The sequence below is a fragment of the Camellia sinensis genome, chromosome 11, assembly GCF_055761805.1.
Source record: "Camellia sinensis isolate YWXY chromosome 11, ASM5576180v1, whole genome shotgun sequence".
Classification (NCBI taxonomy): domain Eukaryota; kingdom Viridiplantae; phylum Streptophyta; class Magnoliopsida; order Ericales; family Theaceae; genus Camellia; species Camellia sinensis.
In genome coordinates, this window is record NC_138971.1 from 85,345,026 (window position 1) to 85,362,723 (window position 17,698).

General features: G+C 41.4%; 1 protein-coding gene across 1 annotated transcript; it reads left to right on the plus strand.

Moving 5' to 3' along the window:
• The first annotated feature begins 1,197 nt into the window (after positions 1–1,197).
• On the plus strand, positions 1,198–6,789 carry LOC145802457 (uncharacterized). The gene is made up of 2 exons (XM_082895179.1): positions 1,198–3,047; positions 3,129–6,789. Exons 1-2 carry the CDS (start codon positions 1,198–1,200, stop codon positions 6,787–6,789), a joined length of 5,511 nt encoding a protein of 1,836 aa, XP_082751305.1.
• Positions 6,790–17,698: the final 10,909 nt, after the last annotated feature.

Consider the following 17,698-nt stretch of genomic DNA (forward strand, 5'->3'; position numbering starts at 1 on the left):
CTCATGCATTAGCGTTCGAACACTCGGAGACTTATTCGAACCCTCTTGCATGACGGTAGATATGTAATTATTGTGTTTTACTAGCCATTTCTCTTACATTAGGGTTCGAACACTTGGACACTTATTCAGACCCTCTTGCATGATGGCAGATATGTAATTACGGTGCCTACTTGCCATTTCTCATGCATTCGGGTTTAAACACTTGGACACTTATTCGGACCCTCTTGCATGGTGGCAGATATGTGATTATGGTGTTTACATGCCATTTCTCACGCATTAGGGCTTAAACAAACTGACACTTATTCGTACCCTCTTGGAGAATGGCAGATATGTAACTATGGTGTTTATTTGTCATTTCTCATGCATTAGGGTTCGAACACTCGGACACCCATTCGGACCCTCTTGCATGATGGCAGATATGTAATTATGGTGTTTACTTGCCATTTCGCATGCATTACGATTCGAACACTCGGACATGTATTCGGACCCTCTTGCATGATGGCATATATGTAATTATGGTATTTACTTGCCATTTCTTGTGCGTTAGGATTCGAACACTCGGACACGTATTCGGACCCTCACGCATGATGGCCGATATGTAATTGTGATGTTTACTTGCCATTTCTCATGCATTAGGGTTTAAACACACGGACACGTATCCGGATCCTCTTACATGATGGCAGATATGTAATTATGGTGTTTACTAGCCATTTCTCATCCATTAGGGTTCAAACACTCGGACACTTATTTAGACGTTCTTGCATGATGGCAGATATGTAATTATGTTGTTTATTTGCCATTTTTCATGCATTAGGGTTTAAACACTCAAACACTTATTCAGACTCTCTTGCATGATGGCAGATAGGCAATTATGGTGTTTACTTTCCATTTCTCATGCGTTAGGGTTTAAATACTCGGACACTTATTCGGACCCTCTTGCATGATGGCAGATATGTAATCATGGTGTTTATTTGCCATTTGTCATGCATTAGTGTTTAAACACTCGAACACTTATTCAGGCCCTCTTGCATGATGGCAGATGTGTAATTATGGTGTTTAATTGACATTTCTCAGGCATTAGGGTTTAAACACTTGGACACGACAGAACGTTTTAATTAGAAAATGGGTTAGAGTGAGAAGCTCCCGCATCTCTCTAGAAACCTGCGTTTCTAGGGTTTCAATTCTTTATTGATTAAGATGACAGGAGTTAATGCGGTACTTAATACTGAGAGTCCTTTGGATCTACGGGTAAAGGATATGGTGAGCATAGTTCATACGGAGGGTATAGTGAGTGATACACGAGGGTTTGTTAACAACAGATTTGGGGTTTTGAGTGCAGCGTCCATGGATCTGCCTTTAGATCATATAGATGTGGATGGATTGAAGATTGGGCAGTCCAACGAAACCGAGGTTGTGGAGAAATCTTCTAATCAGGGAGAACTAAGGGCGATGAAACCCTCAAGCTTTCAACAATTGGCCGATCGTATAGCGAGAATGAAAGACCCATCATCATCGATTATGACCTCGCCACCTATAGCGGGTTCATTATTTTCACCGCGATGGTCAGATCGTATGGATTTTGAAACCCCTTTGTTTCAAAACCTACCAGATAGCGTCCTGGTTGCTCGAAATAGGCTCGATGGTAAGAATCATGATGAGAATCTTCTAGATCGACCCACAGATCTAGGGCTGGAAGTGAATACTGTCTCAGTCGAGGAGGTCCAAACTACTGAAGAGATTCCAGTGCAGTCGCCGATCCTCGGAGATGTTGGTCGCGAAGAGACGATTTCCCGAAGGGGTGGGCTTTCAAATGTCAGAGGAGGTAGAGGAGGTAGAGGGCAAGGAGGAGGCAGAGGTCAAGGCCCTTCGAAATCCTGGGCTGAAGTGGCTGCATCGTCATCGCGATCCAATATCCCATTGAGGTATGTTCCCCCTATTAGGAATGATGGCTTTGTTAGTGTGAGTCTCCCCCCAAGACCCAACCCCTTAGAGAAATGGGATTCATGTCTGGTAGGGTACTTCCTGGACAAAGGGGTGGCTTATAATTACTTGAAAAATAGTGCGTTTGCTTTGTGGAAAAACAAGGGTTTGAAGGAAGTTCTAGCAAATGGAGAAGGCTTTAGTTTCTTCATTTTTGAAAGCCCTGAATGTTGTAGTGCGGTCCTTGAAGGAGGGCCATGGTACATAGGTGGATCCAACCTTTTTCTGAAAAAATGGACTCGGATGATGAAGCTTTCGAAGGAAAAAGCTACTACTGTTCCAGTCTGGGCTAAGTTCTTCAATGTGCCGTTTGAATATTGGGATAGTGATGGGCTGAGCCGGATTGCAAGTGTCGTAGGTACTCCTCTGTTTATGGATCAACTTACTGAACAGGGGAGTAGAGTGTCCTTTGCCAGAGTCTGCGTGGAGGTTGAAGCAACATCCAATCTTCCGTCGATGTTTAAAGTAAATTGTGAAGATGCAGAAGCTGTAGTAAAAGTCGAATATCAGGGTTTACCCCCTAAGTGTGACCACTGTGTTGTTTTTGGGCATGACACTACCAAATGTGTTAAGACCCAAGTGGCTGCCCTGTTAAACCTTCAGAAACAAACAGAAGACAACCCAGACCCGGGATGGGAAACTGTCAAAGCCAAGGGTAAGAGAAAGGTTGATGTACCTGAGACAGATACTCCTGCAACTTCAAAGGAGGATGGCCTACCGAAAACTGATGTAAGACAGAGTATACAGCTAGAGCACATTCAGGAGGAGTTAGTGGAGATCGAAGGGGAAATCGTGGCTCAGGAAACTATCCCAGTACCATCGGCAGTGTCTACTCCAACTGAAGGGGAAATTGAGGTCCAAGAGATAGATGGCTTGAAAGCTTTGAAGAACAGTCTGATGGAGATCACCAGTTTGGTTCTTCCCAATGATGTAGAATTGCGGGCTAAAGTGGAAAATCTACTGGAAACCACCCCTGGTAGTTCGGCCACTAAGAAGGCTCAAGGTGGCACTAAGGCAAAAGGGAGCTCCTCTGGCAAAGGCAACAAGAGCCAGAGGAAGAAACGCAGGTAAATCCCAGTTTATCTGGTTGTGGGTTCATAATTTTTGTGATTTCCTATGTCTTTAAAAATTGCATCTTGGAATGTTAGAGGATTTAATAATCCTCATCGTCTGAAGGAGGTTAAAATTTTTTTGTTAAATGAAGACATTAAAATCTTGGGCATTTTGGAAACGAAAATAAAAGCCTTAAATGAACAGCAGATTTTTTCTGGTGTAAACAATTGGCCCTTTTTGACAAACTCACAACCTACTAAAACTGGGAGGATTTGCGTCTGCTGGGACCCAGATTTTTGTAAAGTTACAATGTTATCAGCTTTTGACCAATATATTTTTTGCGAAGTTCATGAATTTTCGTCTGATAACGTGTTTAAAATCTGTTTTGTTTATGCTGATAATAAGCCTGACATTCGAAAAGAGTTTTTTGAGTTTATGGCTACGACTTCCCATTTGCTGTCCAATACTCCTATCATGTTTCTGGGGGACTTCAATGCTATAAGGTACCCATATGAGAAATCTGGGGGCTCTATTAGCTGGTCTAGGGTCAAAGAGGAGTTTAATACATACATTCTGAAAGCTGAATTGATTGATCTTTCTTACGGGGGTTGCCAATTTACATGGGCCAATAAGAGAACTAGTGGGGATTACATCGCAACCAAAATTGATAGAGTGCTGGTTAATGAGGCTTGGTTGGATACCTTTCCTGCCTCTTTTGCCACATTTTTACCCTCTGGCATATCTGACCACTCTCCTGCTGTGGTTAATGTCTCTGACAAGAAATCTTCTTTTAAGAAACCTTTTAAATATTTTGACTTTTGGGCCAACCATGAGGACTTCAATACTGTGGTCTCTAGAGTTTGGAATCAGTATATTTATGGTGTTCCTATGTATAGGGTGTGCCAAAAATTGAGATATTTGAAGCCTGAACTTAAGGCTCTGAACAAGAGAGACTTTAGTGACATATCTACTAGAGTCCAAACCTCTAAGGGTGAGCTCTTCTCTGCTCAACGTAAGCTGGATAAGGATCCGAGTAATTGTGAGTTGCAGAAAATTGAGCGCACCATCTTTAAGCAGCATGTTGACCTCCTGGCTGTTGAAGAGAGTTTGGCTCTCCAGAAATCTCGGGTCCAGTGGCTTAGCCAAGGGGACAGAAATAGTAGCTTCTTCTGTAAAACCATAAAGGGGAATATCAATAGGGGTAAGATTTTGAATCTGGAGTTGATGGATGGCCAAAAATCTTCTAAAATAGAGGACATCCAGAATGCTTTTACAAATTTTTTTGCTGGCTTGTTTGGTACCCCGTTTGATGACCAGTATAATGGTTCTGCTAGAATTCAGTCCCTGGTTACGACCTGTGTTTCTCCTGATCAATCTATTATGCTTGCGAGCCCGGTTACTGACCAAGAGATCAAGGATACTTTTTGGTCTCTTAAGACCAATAAGGCTCCCGGTCCTGATGGTTTCTCTGCAGGCTTCTTTAAGACATCCTGGGCTATTGTTGGGAAAGATGTTACCCAAGCCATTAGAACGTTCTTTGAGTCTGGCAAACTTCTGAATGAAGTTAATAGCACTATCATAGCTCTCATTCCCAAAGTCCCCAACCCAGCGAAAGTGGGTGACTTCAGGCCTATTTCTTGTTGCAACACCATCTATAAGTGCATTGCAAAGATCATAGCCAATAGGATTAAGTCCGTTCTCCCTGATCTTATTGACCCTGTTCAATCAGCTTTTGTTCAGGGTCGGAGAATTTCTGATAATATTTTCCTGTCTCAAGAGCTTATGAGAGGGTATCACAGGCACTCCCCTACTCCGAAGTGTGCTATGAAGGTGGATATTATGAAAGCTTATGATAGTGTGAGATGGGAGTTTATACTTGATATTCTTAAGGCTATGGCCTTTCCTCCTGTAATGATTTCTTGGATCAAGGCCTGCATTACTAGCCCTTCCTTTTCAATCTGCATCAATGGTAGCCTTCATGGCTACTTTAAAGGTGCTAGAGGCCTCAGACAAGGTGACCCCATGTCCCCTTACTTATTTGTTTTGGCCATGGAAATCCTTGCCAAAATCTTGGCGGAGAAAGCTAAGCACCCTCTTTTTAAGTTTCATTGGAAGTGCGACAAGACTAAAATCATTAATCTTTGCTTCGCTGATGATCTTATGATCTTTAGTAGGGGTGATGCCTCTATTGTTAAGCTCATTATGGAAGGCCTTGAGGAGTTTTCATCCTTATCTGGCCTAATTCCTAATCCCAGCAAAAGTAACATCTACTTTTCTGGCTGTGATTTGGAGTTGAGAGGTTCTATTCTTGAGATTGCTAAGTTTAATGTTGGGACTCTTCCTGTTAGGTACCTTGGAGTCCCCTTAATTACCACTAAGTTGAGGGCTGCTGATTGTGGTTCTCTCATTGATAGGATTACCAAAAGAGTGAAGAGTTGGACCAATAAAGCTTTGTCTTACGCTGGTAGAAGCCAGCTCATTCAATCCATTCTCTTCTCTATGCAAGTGTACTGGTCCTCCCTTTTCATCCTTCCCAAGAAGGTCATCCGGGAGATTGAGAGTATTCTTAGAGCTTTCCTTTGGTCTGGTACTGATCTTAAAACTCATAGTGCCAAAATTGCCTGGGATTCTGTGTGTGCTCCGAAAAACGAGGGAGGTTTGGGCTTTAAATCATTAGAAATTTGGAATCGAGCGGCCATAGCTAAACACATTTGGTTTTTGTTTTCTGGTGGTGAGGGATCGATGTGGTGTCAGTGGGTCAAATCCTATTTATTAAAGGGAAAGAGTTTCTGGATAGTTAAGATTCCAAATGATCCCTCTTGGGTGTGGCGGAAATTATTGTCTCTTAGGAAGTGGGTTTCCCCACTGATTAAGCATAAGATTGGGTGTGGGGACACCACCTTCCTTTGGTTTGATAATTGGCACCCCATTGGTCCTCTGTGGAACAAATTCGGGGACAGAATTATTTACGATTCGGCCCTTAACAGTGATACAAAAGTCAGTAAAATCATTGAGGGGTCTTCTTGGAATTGGCCTTTTCCCAACTCGTGGGAAATTCAGGAGCTAATCTCCTCTACTCCTGAGTGCTTTCATCCTAATCCTTCCAACACTGATCAAGCTATTTGGAATCTTACCACTGATGGTAAGTTTTCCATTCAATCAGCTTGGAACCATTGGAGAAAGAAATTCGATAAAGTGGTTTGGCATAAGCTTGTGTGGGGCCCTCACAGAATCCCTAAAGTCAGCTTCATTGTTTGGGTGGCTCTCCACAATAGACTTTACACTGGTGATAGACTCCGTATGTTTGGCCTGTCTACTTGTTCTAAATGCCCCTTTTGCCTCCACTTGGAGGAAAGCCACTCCCACCTATTCTTTGATTGCATATTCTCTAGTAGAGTTTGGTGTGCCATTGAAGCTGCTTGTAACATTAAGTGGCCTGTCCTTGGCTGGCCTGAAAGTGTTATCTTTGCTTCTAAGGAGACTAGAGGTTACTCTTTGAGGGCGAATATCATTAGAAATGCATTCTTGTGTACTGTTTACATGATCTGGATTGAGAGAAATAACAGAATCTTTAACAAAGAGCTAAAACCTGAAGAGGTGGTCATTAAATCTGTTATCCAAATGGTTAGAAATAGAATGCTGTCACTTAAGAATATTCCTAGATCCAATGGTGACAAATGGTTTCTAGACAAATGGAGTCTGCCGGAGACAATTCTGAAGCCCCATAGCATCAGAAATAGGAGGGCTGCTGAGTGATGTGAGTTCACTAAATGTGGGTCGAGAGATGGTGAGCTTATATGAGAGTTTATGTACTAAAATTTTTTTCTTTTGCCGGTATTCTCGGGTGTCCCAAGTGGATCTATCTATCTTTGAGGGTCGAGTGATGAAAGTTACTTTATATGTTCTCCAATTACTTGTGGGTCGAGTGATGTTAGCCATAAACAGATTTTTACTAATGACTATATATACTGTAAATTTTTATGTGCAGGATAAGGAAGCTTATTTCGAGTGGTGTGAGCCCCTAAACTGTGGGCCGAGTGTTGAGAGATCCTACATTGAGTGTGCTGTTACTATGATTGGTCCTTGGTATCACTGGATATACTCACTTCTGACTTCTTCTACAGGGTCTATTACAATGTTTGAGCAATATGGTGGCTGCCTGGATAGGGATACGTGCTACGCGTCTGAAGGATGTAGCTGTTACGCAACTCCTATGCTGGGCAGATCAGGCTGCTGTGAGTACACTAAAATGTTTGAGTTCTGTTGGGGCTGTATGAACTGTTTTGGGTTCGATGGCACTATGGGTGGTCGTGTTTTCTGGCAAATGTTGATGGCTGCTTATAGCGCCTTTGTGGGTACTTGTCTTTCGTTTACTTTTATTTTATTTGAATGTGTATGGACTATGAGTGTTTTGCTTGGTTGTCACTCCTTTTGGCCTAACCGTGTGGGCTGTACATGGTTTAGCATGAGTGTCTTTCTTTCCTGTTATTTTAACTCATTACGGTTGGACATTATAAATGGTCTGCTGTGTTTAATTCCTTTTGGCCTATCCGTGCGGGATGTGCACGGCATTTCTGGTTTGTTGTTTTGTGGGTTTCGTACTGTGGACTTTGGTATGCCTGGTTGCTGTGCTTGGTATTCTCTCGACAGGTTCCTCTTTTGCATAGGACCAACATCTGTGGATAGCATCCTCGGTTCTCTGATAAATGGGACAGCCACGGGTTGGACTTCTCTTTCTTTGCTTACTGTGACCGCTGGAAATGTCCAGAATGGGAGGAACCTTTTGCTTCTTATTTATTTGACTATTTGGTTGTCAAAGCCTGATGTATGCTTGTTTATTCTTAGGTCTTATGCTTTAACTGCGGGATGTGCATGTTTAAGCTGGTCTGTTTGGTCCCGAACCTGTCTGATTGTGTTCATCTTTCCCATATGTTTATTATGGGACACATGAACATTTTTGTATGTTCGGGTCTGTGTCTTGATAGTTATTCTTATCATGTTTTATTTTGGTTTTGTTTGATGGTTGAGTGTTTTGGTTTCTTTCATTTGTTCTTGTATAGTTTTCGTTAGGTCCTGGGGTATGCCCCTTGTAGCTGTGTAAGTTCTGTTTTTTATTTATGTCTTATTCACCCAAAAAAAAAAAAAAAAACACTTGGACACTTATTCAGACCCTCTTGCATGGTTCGAACACTCGGACACTTATTCCGACCCTCTTCCATGATGGCAGATATGTAATTATGGTGTTTACTTGCCATTTCTTATGCAGTAGGGTATAGACACTCGGGCACGTATTCGGACCCTGTTGCTTGATGGCAGATATGTAATTATTGTGTTTACTTGCCATTTCTCTTGCATTAGGGTTTAAACGCTCGGACACACATTCGGACCCTCTTGCATGATGGCAGATACGAAAATTTGGTGTTGACTTGCCATTTCTCGTGCATTCGGATTCGGACAATCGGACACGTATTCGGACCCTCATGCAAGATGGTAGATATGTAATTACGGTGTTTTCTTGCCATTGCTCATGCAATTGGTTTTAAACACTCGGAAACTTGTTCGGACCGCTTGCATGATGGCAGATATGTAACTATTGCGTTTATTTGCCAATTCTCATGCATTAGAGTTCGACCACTCGGACACTTATTCGGACCCTCTTGCATGATGGCAGATATGCAATTATGGTGTTTGCTTTCCATTTCTCACGCATTTGGGTTTGAACACTCGGACACTTATTCAGACCCTCTTACAGGATGGCAGATATGTAATTATGATGTTTACTTGCCATTTCTCATGCATTAGGGTTTAAACACTCGGACACGTATTCGGACCCTCTGGCATGATGGCCTATATGTAATTATGGTGTTTACTTTCCATTTTTCAGGCACTAGGGCTCGAACACTAGGACACTTATTTAGACCCTCTTGCATGATGGCAGATATGTAATTATGGTGTGTACTTGCCATTTCTCATGCATTAGAGTTCGAACACTCGGACACTTATTCGGACCCTCTTGCATGACGGCAGATATGTAATTACGGTGTTTTACTAGCCATTTCTCATACATTAGGGTTCGAACACTCGGACACTTATTCAGACCCTCTTGCATGATGGAAGATATGAAATTACGGTGCCTACTTGCCATTTCTCATACACTAGGTTTCGAGCACTCGGACACTTACTCAGACCAAATTGCATGATGGCAGATATGTAATTATGGTGTTTATTTGCCATTTCTCATGCATTATGGTTTAAACCCTCATACACCTATTCAGACCCTTTTGCATGATGGTAGATAGGTAGTTATGGTGTTTACTTTCCATTTCTCATGCATTAGGGTTTAAACACTCGGAAATTTATTCGGACCCTCTTGGGTGATGGCAGATATGTAATTATGGTGTTTACTTGCCATTTCGCGTGCATTACGATTCAAACACTCGGACATGTATTCGGACCCTCTTGCATGATGGCAGATATGTAATTATGGTGTTTACTTGCCATTTCGCGTGCATTACAATTCGAACACTCGGACATGTATTTGGACCCTCTTGCATGATGGCATACATGTAATTATGGTATTTACTTGCCATTTCTCGTGCGTTAGTATTCGAACACACGGACACATATTCGGATCCTCTTGCATGATGGCAGATATGTAATTACGGTGTTTACTAGCCATTTCTCATGCGTTAGGGTTCAAACACTCGGACACTTATTCGGACCGTCTTGCATGATGGCTGATATGTAATAATGTTGTTTATTTGCCATTTTTCATGCATTAGGGTTTAAACACTCAAACACTTATTCAGACTCTCTTACATGATGGCAGATAGGCAATTATGGTGTTTACTTTCCATTTCTCATGCATTAGGGTTTAAATACTTAGACACTTATTCGAACCCTCTTTCATGATGGCAGATATGTAATCATGGTGTTTATTTGCCATTTGTCATGCATTAGTGTTTAAACTCTCGGACACTTATTCGGGTCCTCTTGTATGATGGCAGATATGTAATTATGGTGTTTAATTGACATTTCTCTTGCATTAGGGTTTAAACACTTGGACACTTATTCGGACCGTCTTGCACGATGATAGATATGTAATTATGGTGTTTACTTGCCATTTCTCATGCATTTGTGTTCGAACACTCGGACACTTATTCGGACCATCTTGCGTGATGGCAGATATGTAATTATGGCGTTTACTTTCCCTTTTTCAGGCATTACGGTTCGAACACTCGGACACTTATTCAGACCCTCTTCCATTATGGCAGATATGTAATAATGGTGTTTACTTGCCATTTCTTATGCATTAGCGTAGAAACAATCGGGCATGTATTCGGACCCTATTGCATGATGGCAGATATGTAATTATGGTGTTTACTTGCCATTTCTCTTGCATTAGGTTTAAACGCTCGGACACATATTCGGACCCTCTTGCATGATAGCAGATATGAAAATTTGGTGTTGACTTGTCATTTCTCGTGCGTTCGGATTCGGACAATCGGACACGTATTCGGACCCTCACGCGTGATGGTAGATATGTAATTATGGTGTTTTCTTGTCATTGCTCATGCAATTGGGTTTAAACACTCGAAAACTTGTTTGGAGCCTCTTGCATGATGGCAGATATGTAATTATTGTGTTTCTTTGCCATTACTCATGCATTAGAGTTCGAGCAGTCGGACACCTATTCGGACCGTCTTGCATTATGGCAGATATGCAATTATGGTGTTTGCCTTCCATTTCTCATGCATTTGGGGTTGAACACTCGGACACTTATTCAGACCCTCTTGCAGGGTGGCAGATATGTAATTATGGTGTTTACTTGCCATTTCTCATGCATTAGGGTTTAAACACTCGGACACTTATTTGGACTCTCTTGCATGATGACAGATATGTGATTATGGGGTTTACTTGCCATTTCTCATGGATTATGGTTCAAAAAATCAGACACTTATTCGGACCCTCTTGCATGATGGCAAATATGTAGTTATGGTGTTTACTTGCCATGTCTCATGCATTAGGGTTTAAACACTCGGACACGTATTCGGACCCTCTGGCATGATAGCCTATATGTAATTATGGTGTTTACTTTCCATTTTTCAAGCACTAGGGCTCGAACACTAGGACACTTATTTAGACGTTCTTGCACGATGGCAGATATGTAATTATGGTGTTTATTTTCCATTTCTCGTGCGTTAGGTTTCAACACTCGGACACTTATTCGGACCCTCTTCCATGATGGCAGATACGTAATTATGGTGTTTACTTGCCATTTCTCATGCGTTCGGTTCAAACACTCGGACACTTATTCGGACCCTCTTGCATGATGGCAGATATGTAATTATGGTGTTTACTTGGCATTTCTCATGCATTAGCGTTCGAACACTCGGACACTTATTCGGACCCTCTTGCATGACGGTAGATATGTAATTATTGTGTTTTACTAGCCATTTCTCTTACATTAGGGTTCGAACACTCGGACACTTACTCAGACCCTCTTGCATGATGGCAGATATGTAATTACGGTGCCTACTTGCCATTTCTCATGCATTCGGGTTTAAACACTTGGACACTTATTCGGACTCTCTTGCATGATGGCAGATATGTGATTATGGTGTTTACTTGCCATTTCTCATGCGTTAGGTTCGAACACTCGGACACTTATTCGGACCCTCTTGCATGATGGCAGATATGTAATTATGGTGTTTACTTGCCATTTCTCATGCATTAGCGTTCGAACACTCGGACACTTATTCGGACCCTCTTGCATGACGGTAGATATGTAATTATTGTGTTTTACTAGCCATTTCTCTTACATTAGGGTTCGAACACTCGGACACTTACTCAGACCCTCTTGCATGATGGCAGATATGTAATTACGGTGCCTACTTGCCATTTCTCATGCATTCGGGTTTAAACACTTGGACACTTATTCGGACTCTCTTGCATGATGGCAGATATGTGATTATGGTGTTTACATGCCATTTCTCACGCATTAGGGCTTAAACAATCTGACACTTATTCGTACCCTCTTGGAGAATAGCAGATATGCAACTATAGTGTTTATTTGCCATTTCTCATGCATTAGGGTTCGAACACTCTGACACCCATTCGGACCCTCTTGCATGATGGCAGATATGTAATTATGGGGTTTACTTGCCATTTCGCATGCATTACGATTCGAACACTCGGACATGTATTCGGACCCTCTCGCATGATGGCATATATGTAATTATGGTATTTACTTGCCATTTCTCGGGCGTTACGATTCGAACACTCGGACACGTATTCGGACCCTCATGCATGATGGTCGATATGTAATTGTGATGTTTACTTGCCATTTCTCATGCATTAGGGTTTAAACACACGAACACGTATTCGGATCCTCTTGCATGATGGCAGATATGTAATTATAGTGTTTACTAGCCATTTCTCATGCATTAGGGTTCAAACACTCGGACACTTATTCGGACCGTCTAGCATGATGACTGATATGTAATTATGTTGTTTATTTGCCATTTTTCATGCATTAGGGTTTAAACACTCAAACACTTATTCAGACTCACTTACATGATGGCAGATAGGCAATTATGGTGTTTACTTTCCATTTGTCATGCGTTAGGGTTTAAACACTCGGACACTTATTCGGGCCCTCTTGCATGATGGCAAATATGTAATTATTCGGACACTTATTTGGGCTCTCTTGCATGACGACAGAGATGTGATTATGGGGTTTACTTGCCATTTCTCATGCATTATGGTTCGAAAAATCGGACACTTATTCGGACCCTCTTGCATGATGGCAAATATGTAGTTATGGTGTTTACTTGCCATTTCTTATGCATTACGGTTTAAACACACGGACACGTATTCGGACTCTCTGGCATGATGGCCTGTATGTAATTATGGTGTTTACTTTCCATTTTTCAGGCACTAGGGCTCGAACACTAGGACACTTATTTAGACCCTCTTGCATGATGGCAGATATGTAATTATGGTGTTTACTTGCCATTTCTCATGCATTAGAGTTCGAACACTCGGACACTTATTCGGACCCTCTTGCATGACGGCAGATATGTAATTACGGTGTTTTACTAGCCATTTCTCATACATTAGGGTTCGAACACTCGGACACTTATTCAGACCCTCTTGCATGATGGAAGATATGAAATTACGGTGCCTACTTGCCATTTCTCATACACTAGGGTTCGAACACTCGGACACTTACTCAGACCAAATTGCATGATGGCAGATATGTAATTATGGTGTTTATTTGCCATTTCTCATGCATTATGGTTTAAACCCTCATACACCTATTCAGACCCTTTTGCATGATGGTAGATAGGTAGTTATGGTGTTTACTTTCCATTTCTCATGCATTAGGGTTTAAACACTCGGAAATTTATTCGGACCCTCTTGCGTGATGGCAGATATGTAATTATCGTGTTTACTTGCCATTTCGTGTGCATTACGATTCAAACACTCGGACATGTATTCGGATTGCATGATGGCAGATATGTAATTATGGTGTTTACTTGCCATTTCACGTGCATTACGATTCGAACACTCGGACATGTATTCGGACCCTCTTGCATGATGGCATACATGTAATTATGGTATTTACTTGCCATTTCTCGTGCGTTAGGATTCGAACACATGGACACGTATTCGGATCCTCTTGCAAGATGGCAGATATGTAATTACGGTGTTTACTAGCCATTTCTCATGCATTAGGGTTCAAACACTCGGACACTTATTCGGACCGTCTTGCATGATGGCCGATATGTAATAATGTTGTTTATTTGCCATTTTTCATGCATTAGGGTTTAAACACTCAAACACTTATTCAGACTCTCTTACATGATGGCAGATAGGCAATTATGGTGTTTACTTTCCATTTCTCATGCATTAGGGTTTAAATATTTAGACACTTATTCGAACCCTCTTTCATGATGGCAGATATGTAATCATGGTGTTTATTTGCCATTTGTCATGCATTAGTGTTTAAACTCTCGGACACTTATTCGGGTCCTCTTGCATGATGGCAGATATGTAATAATGGTGTTTAATTGACATTTCTCTTGCATTAGGGTTTAAACACTTGGACACTTATTCGGACCGTCTTGCACGATGATAGATATGTAATTATGGTGTTTACTTGCCATTTCTCATGCATTAGTGTTCGAACACTCGGACACTTATTCGGACCATCTTGCGTGATGGCAGATATGTAATTATGGCGTTTACTTTCCCTTTTTCAGGCATTACGGTTCGAACACTCGGACACTTATTCAGACCCTCTTCCATGATGGCAGATATGTAATAATGGTGTTTACTTGCCATTTCTTATGCATTAGGGTAGAAACACTCGGGCACGTATTCGGACCCTATTGCATGATGGCAGAGATGTAATTATGGTGTTTACTTGCCATTTCTCTTGCATTAGGTTTAAACGCTCGGACACATATTCGGACCCTCTTGCATGATAGCAGATATGAAAATTTGGTGTTGACTTGTCATTTCTCGTGCATTTGGATTCGGACAATCGGACACGTATTCAGACCCTCACGCATGATGGTAGATATGTAATTATGGTGTTTTCTTGTCATTGCTCATGCAATTGGGTTTAAACACTCGGAAACTTGTTCGGAGCCTCTTGCATGATGGCAGATATGTAATTATTGTGTTTCTTTGCCATTACTCATGCATTAGAGTTCGAGCAGTCGGACACTTATTCGAACCGTCTTGCATGATGGCAGATATGCAATTATGGTGTTTGCTTTTCATTTCTCATGCATTTTGGTTTGAACACCCGGACACTTATTCAGACCCTCTTGCAGGGTGGCAGATATGTAATTATGGTGTTTACTTGCCATTTCTCATGCATTAGGGTTTAAAAACTCGGACACTTATTTGGACTCTCTTGCATGATGACAGATATATGATTATGGGGTTTACTTGCCATTTCTCATGGATTATGGTTCAAAAAATAAGACACTTATTCGGACCCTCTTGCATGATGGCAAATATGTAGTTATGGTGTTTACTTGCCATTTCTCATGCATTAGGGTTTAAACACTCGGACACGTATTCGGACCCTCTTGCATGATGCCAGATATGTGATTATGGTGTTTACATGCCATTTCTCACGCATTAGGGCTTAAACAATCTGACACTTATTCGTACCCACTTGGAGAATAGCAGATATGCAACTATAGTGTTTATTTACCATTTCTCATGCATTAGGGTTCGAACACTAGGACACCAATTCGGACCCCCTTGCATGATGGCAGATATGTAATTATGGGGTTTATTTGCCATTTCGCATGCATTACGATTCGAACACTCGGACATGTATTCGGACCCTCTTGCATGATGGCATATATGTAATTATGGTGTTTACTTTTCATTTTTCAAGCACTAGGGCTCGAACACTAGGACACTTATTTAGACGTTCTTGCACGATGGCAGATATGTAATTACGGTGTTTATTTTCCATTTCTCATGCGTTAGGTTTGAACACTCGGACACTTATTCGGACCCTCTTCCATGATGGCAGATACGTAATTATGGTGTTTACTTACCATTTCTCATGCGTTAGGTTCGAACACTCGGACACTTATTCGGACCCTCTTGCATGATGGCAGATATGTAATTATGGTGTTTACTTGGCATTTCTCATGCATTAGCGTTCGAACACTCGGAGACTTATTCGGATCCTCTTGCATGACGGTAGATATGTAATTATCGTGTTTTACTAGCCATTTCTCTTACATTAGGGTTCGAACACTCGGACACTTACTCAGACCCTCTTGCATGATGGCAGATATGTAATTACGGTGCCTACTTGCAATTTGTCATGCATTCGGGTTTAAACACTTGGACACTTATTCGGACTCTCTTGCATGATGGCAGATATGTGATTATGGTGTTTACATGCCATTTCTTACGCATTAGGGCTTAAACAATCTGACACTTATTCGTACCCTCTTGGAGAATAGCAGATATGCAACTATAGTATTTATTTTCCATTTCTCATGCATTAGGGTTCGAACACTCGGACACCCATTCGGACCCTCTTGCATGATGGCAGATATGTAATTATGCGGTTTACTTGCCATTTCGCATGCATTACGATTCGAACACTCGGACATGTATTCGGACCCTCTTGCATGATGGCATATATGTAATTGTGGTATTTACTTGCCATTTCTCGTGCGTTACGATTCGAACACTCGGACACGTATTCGGACCCTCATGCATGATGGCCGATATGTAATTGTGATGTTTACTTGCCATTTCTCATGCATTAGGGTTTAAACACACGAACACGTATTCGGATCCTCTTGCATGATGGCAGATATGTAATTATGGTGTTTACTAGCCATTTCTCATGCATTAGGGTTCAAACACTCGGACACTTATTCGGACCGTCTAGCATGATGACTGATATGTAATTATGTTGTTTATTTGCCATTTTTCATGCATTAGGGTTTAAACACTCAAACACTTATTCAGACTCTCTTACATGATGGCAGATAGGCAATTATGGTGTTTACTTTCCATTTCTTATGCGTTAGGGTTTAAATACTCGGACACTTATTCGGACCCTCTTGCATGATGGCAGATATGTAATCATGGTGTTTATTTTCCATTTGTCATGCATTAGTGTTTAAACACTCGGACACTTATTCGGGCCCTCTTGCATGATGGCAAATATGTAATTATGTTGTTTAATTGACATTTCTCATGCATTAGGGTTTAAACACTTGGACACTTATTCAGACCGTCTTGCCCGATGACAGATATGTAATTACGGTGTTTTCTTGCCATTGCTCATGCAATTGGGTTTAAACACTCGGAAACTTGTTCGGACCCACTTGCATGATGGCAGATATGTAATTATCGTGTTTATTTGCCATTTCTCATGCATTAGAGTTCGAGCACTCGGACACTTATTCGGACCCTCTTGCATGATGACAGATATGCAATTATGGTGTTTGCTTTCCATGTCTCATGCATTTGGGTTTGAACACTCGAACACATATTCAGACCCTCTTGCAAGATGGCAGATATGTAATTATGGTGTTTACTTGCCATTTCTCATGCATTAGGGTTTAAACACTCGGACACTTATTTGGGCTCTCTTGCATGACGACAGATATGTGATTATGGGGTTTACTTGCCATTTCTCGTGCATTATGGTTCGAAAAATCGGACAGTTATTCGGACCCTCTTGCATGATGGCAAATATGTAGTTATGGTGTTTACTTGCCATTTCTTATGCATTACAGTTTAAACACACGGACACATATTCGGACTCTCTGCCTGTATGTAATTATGGTGTTTACTTTCCATTTTTCAGGCACTAGGGCTCGAACACTGGGACACTTATTTTGACGTTCTTGCATGATGGCAGATATGTAATTATGGTGTTTATTTGCCATTTCTCATGCATTAGGGTTTAAACACTCAGACACGTATTCGGACCCTGTTGCATGATGGCAGATATGTAATTATGGTGTTTACTTGCCATTTCTCATGCGGTAGGTTCGAACACTCGGACACTTATTCGGAACCTCTTCCATGATGGCAGATACGTAATTATGGTGTTTACTTGCCATTTCTTATGCGTTAGGTTCGAACATTCGGACACTTA

What these genes read in the sequence shown, in the direction of transcription:
- LOC145802457 (XM_082895179.1), top strand. Translation starts at nt 1,198, where the DNA reads ATGACAGGAGTTAATGCGGTACTTAATACTGAGAGTCCTTTGGATCTA. An exon ending in AGCCAGAGGAAGAAACGCAG is followed by an intron (nt 3,048 to 3,128) that starts GTAAATCCCAGT and finishes TTGGAATGTTAG; the next exon opens with AGGATTTAATAATCCTCATC.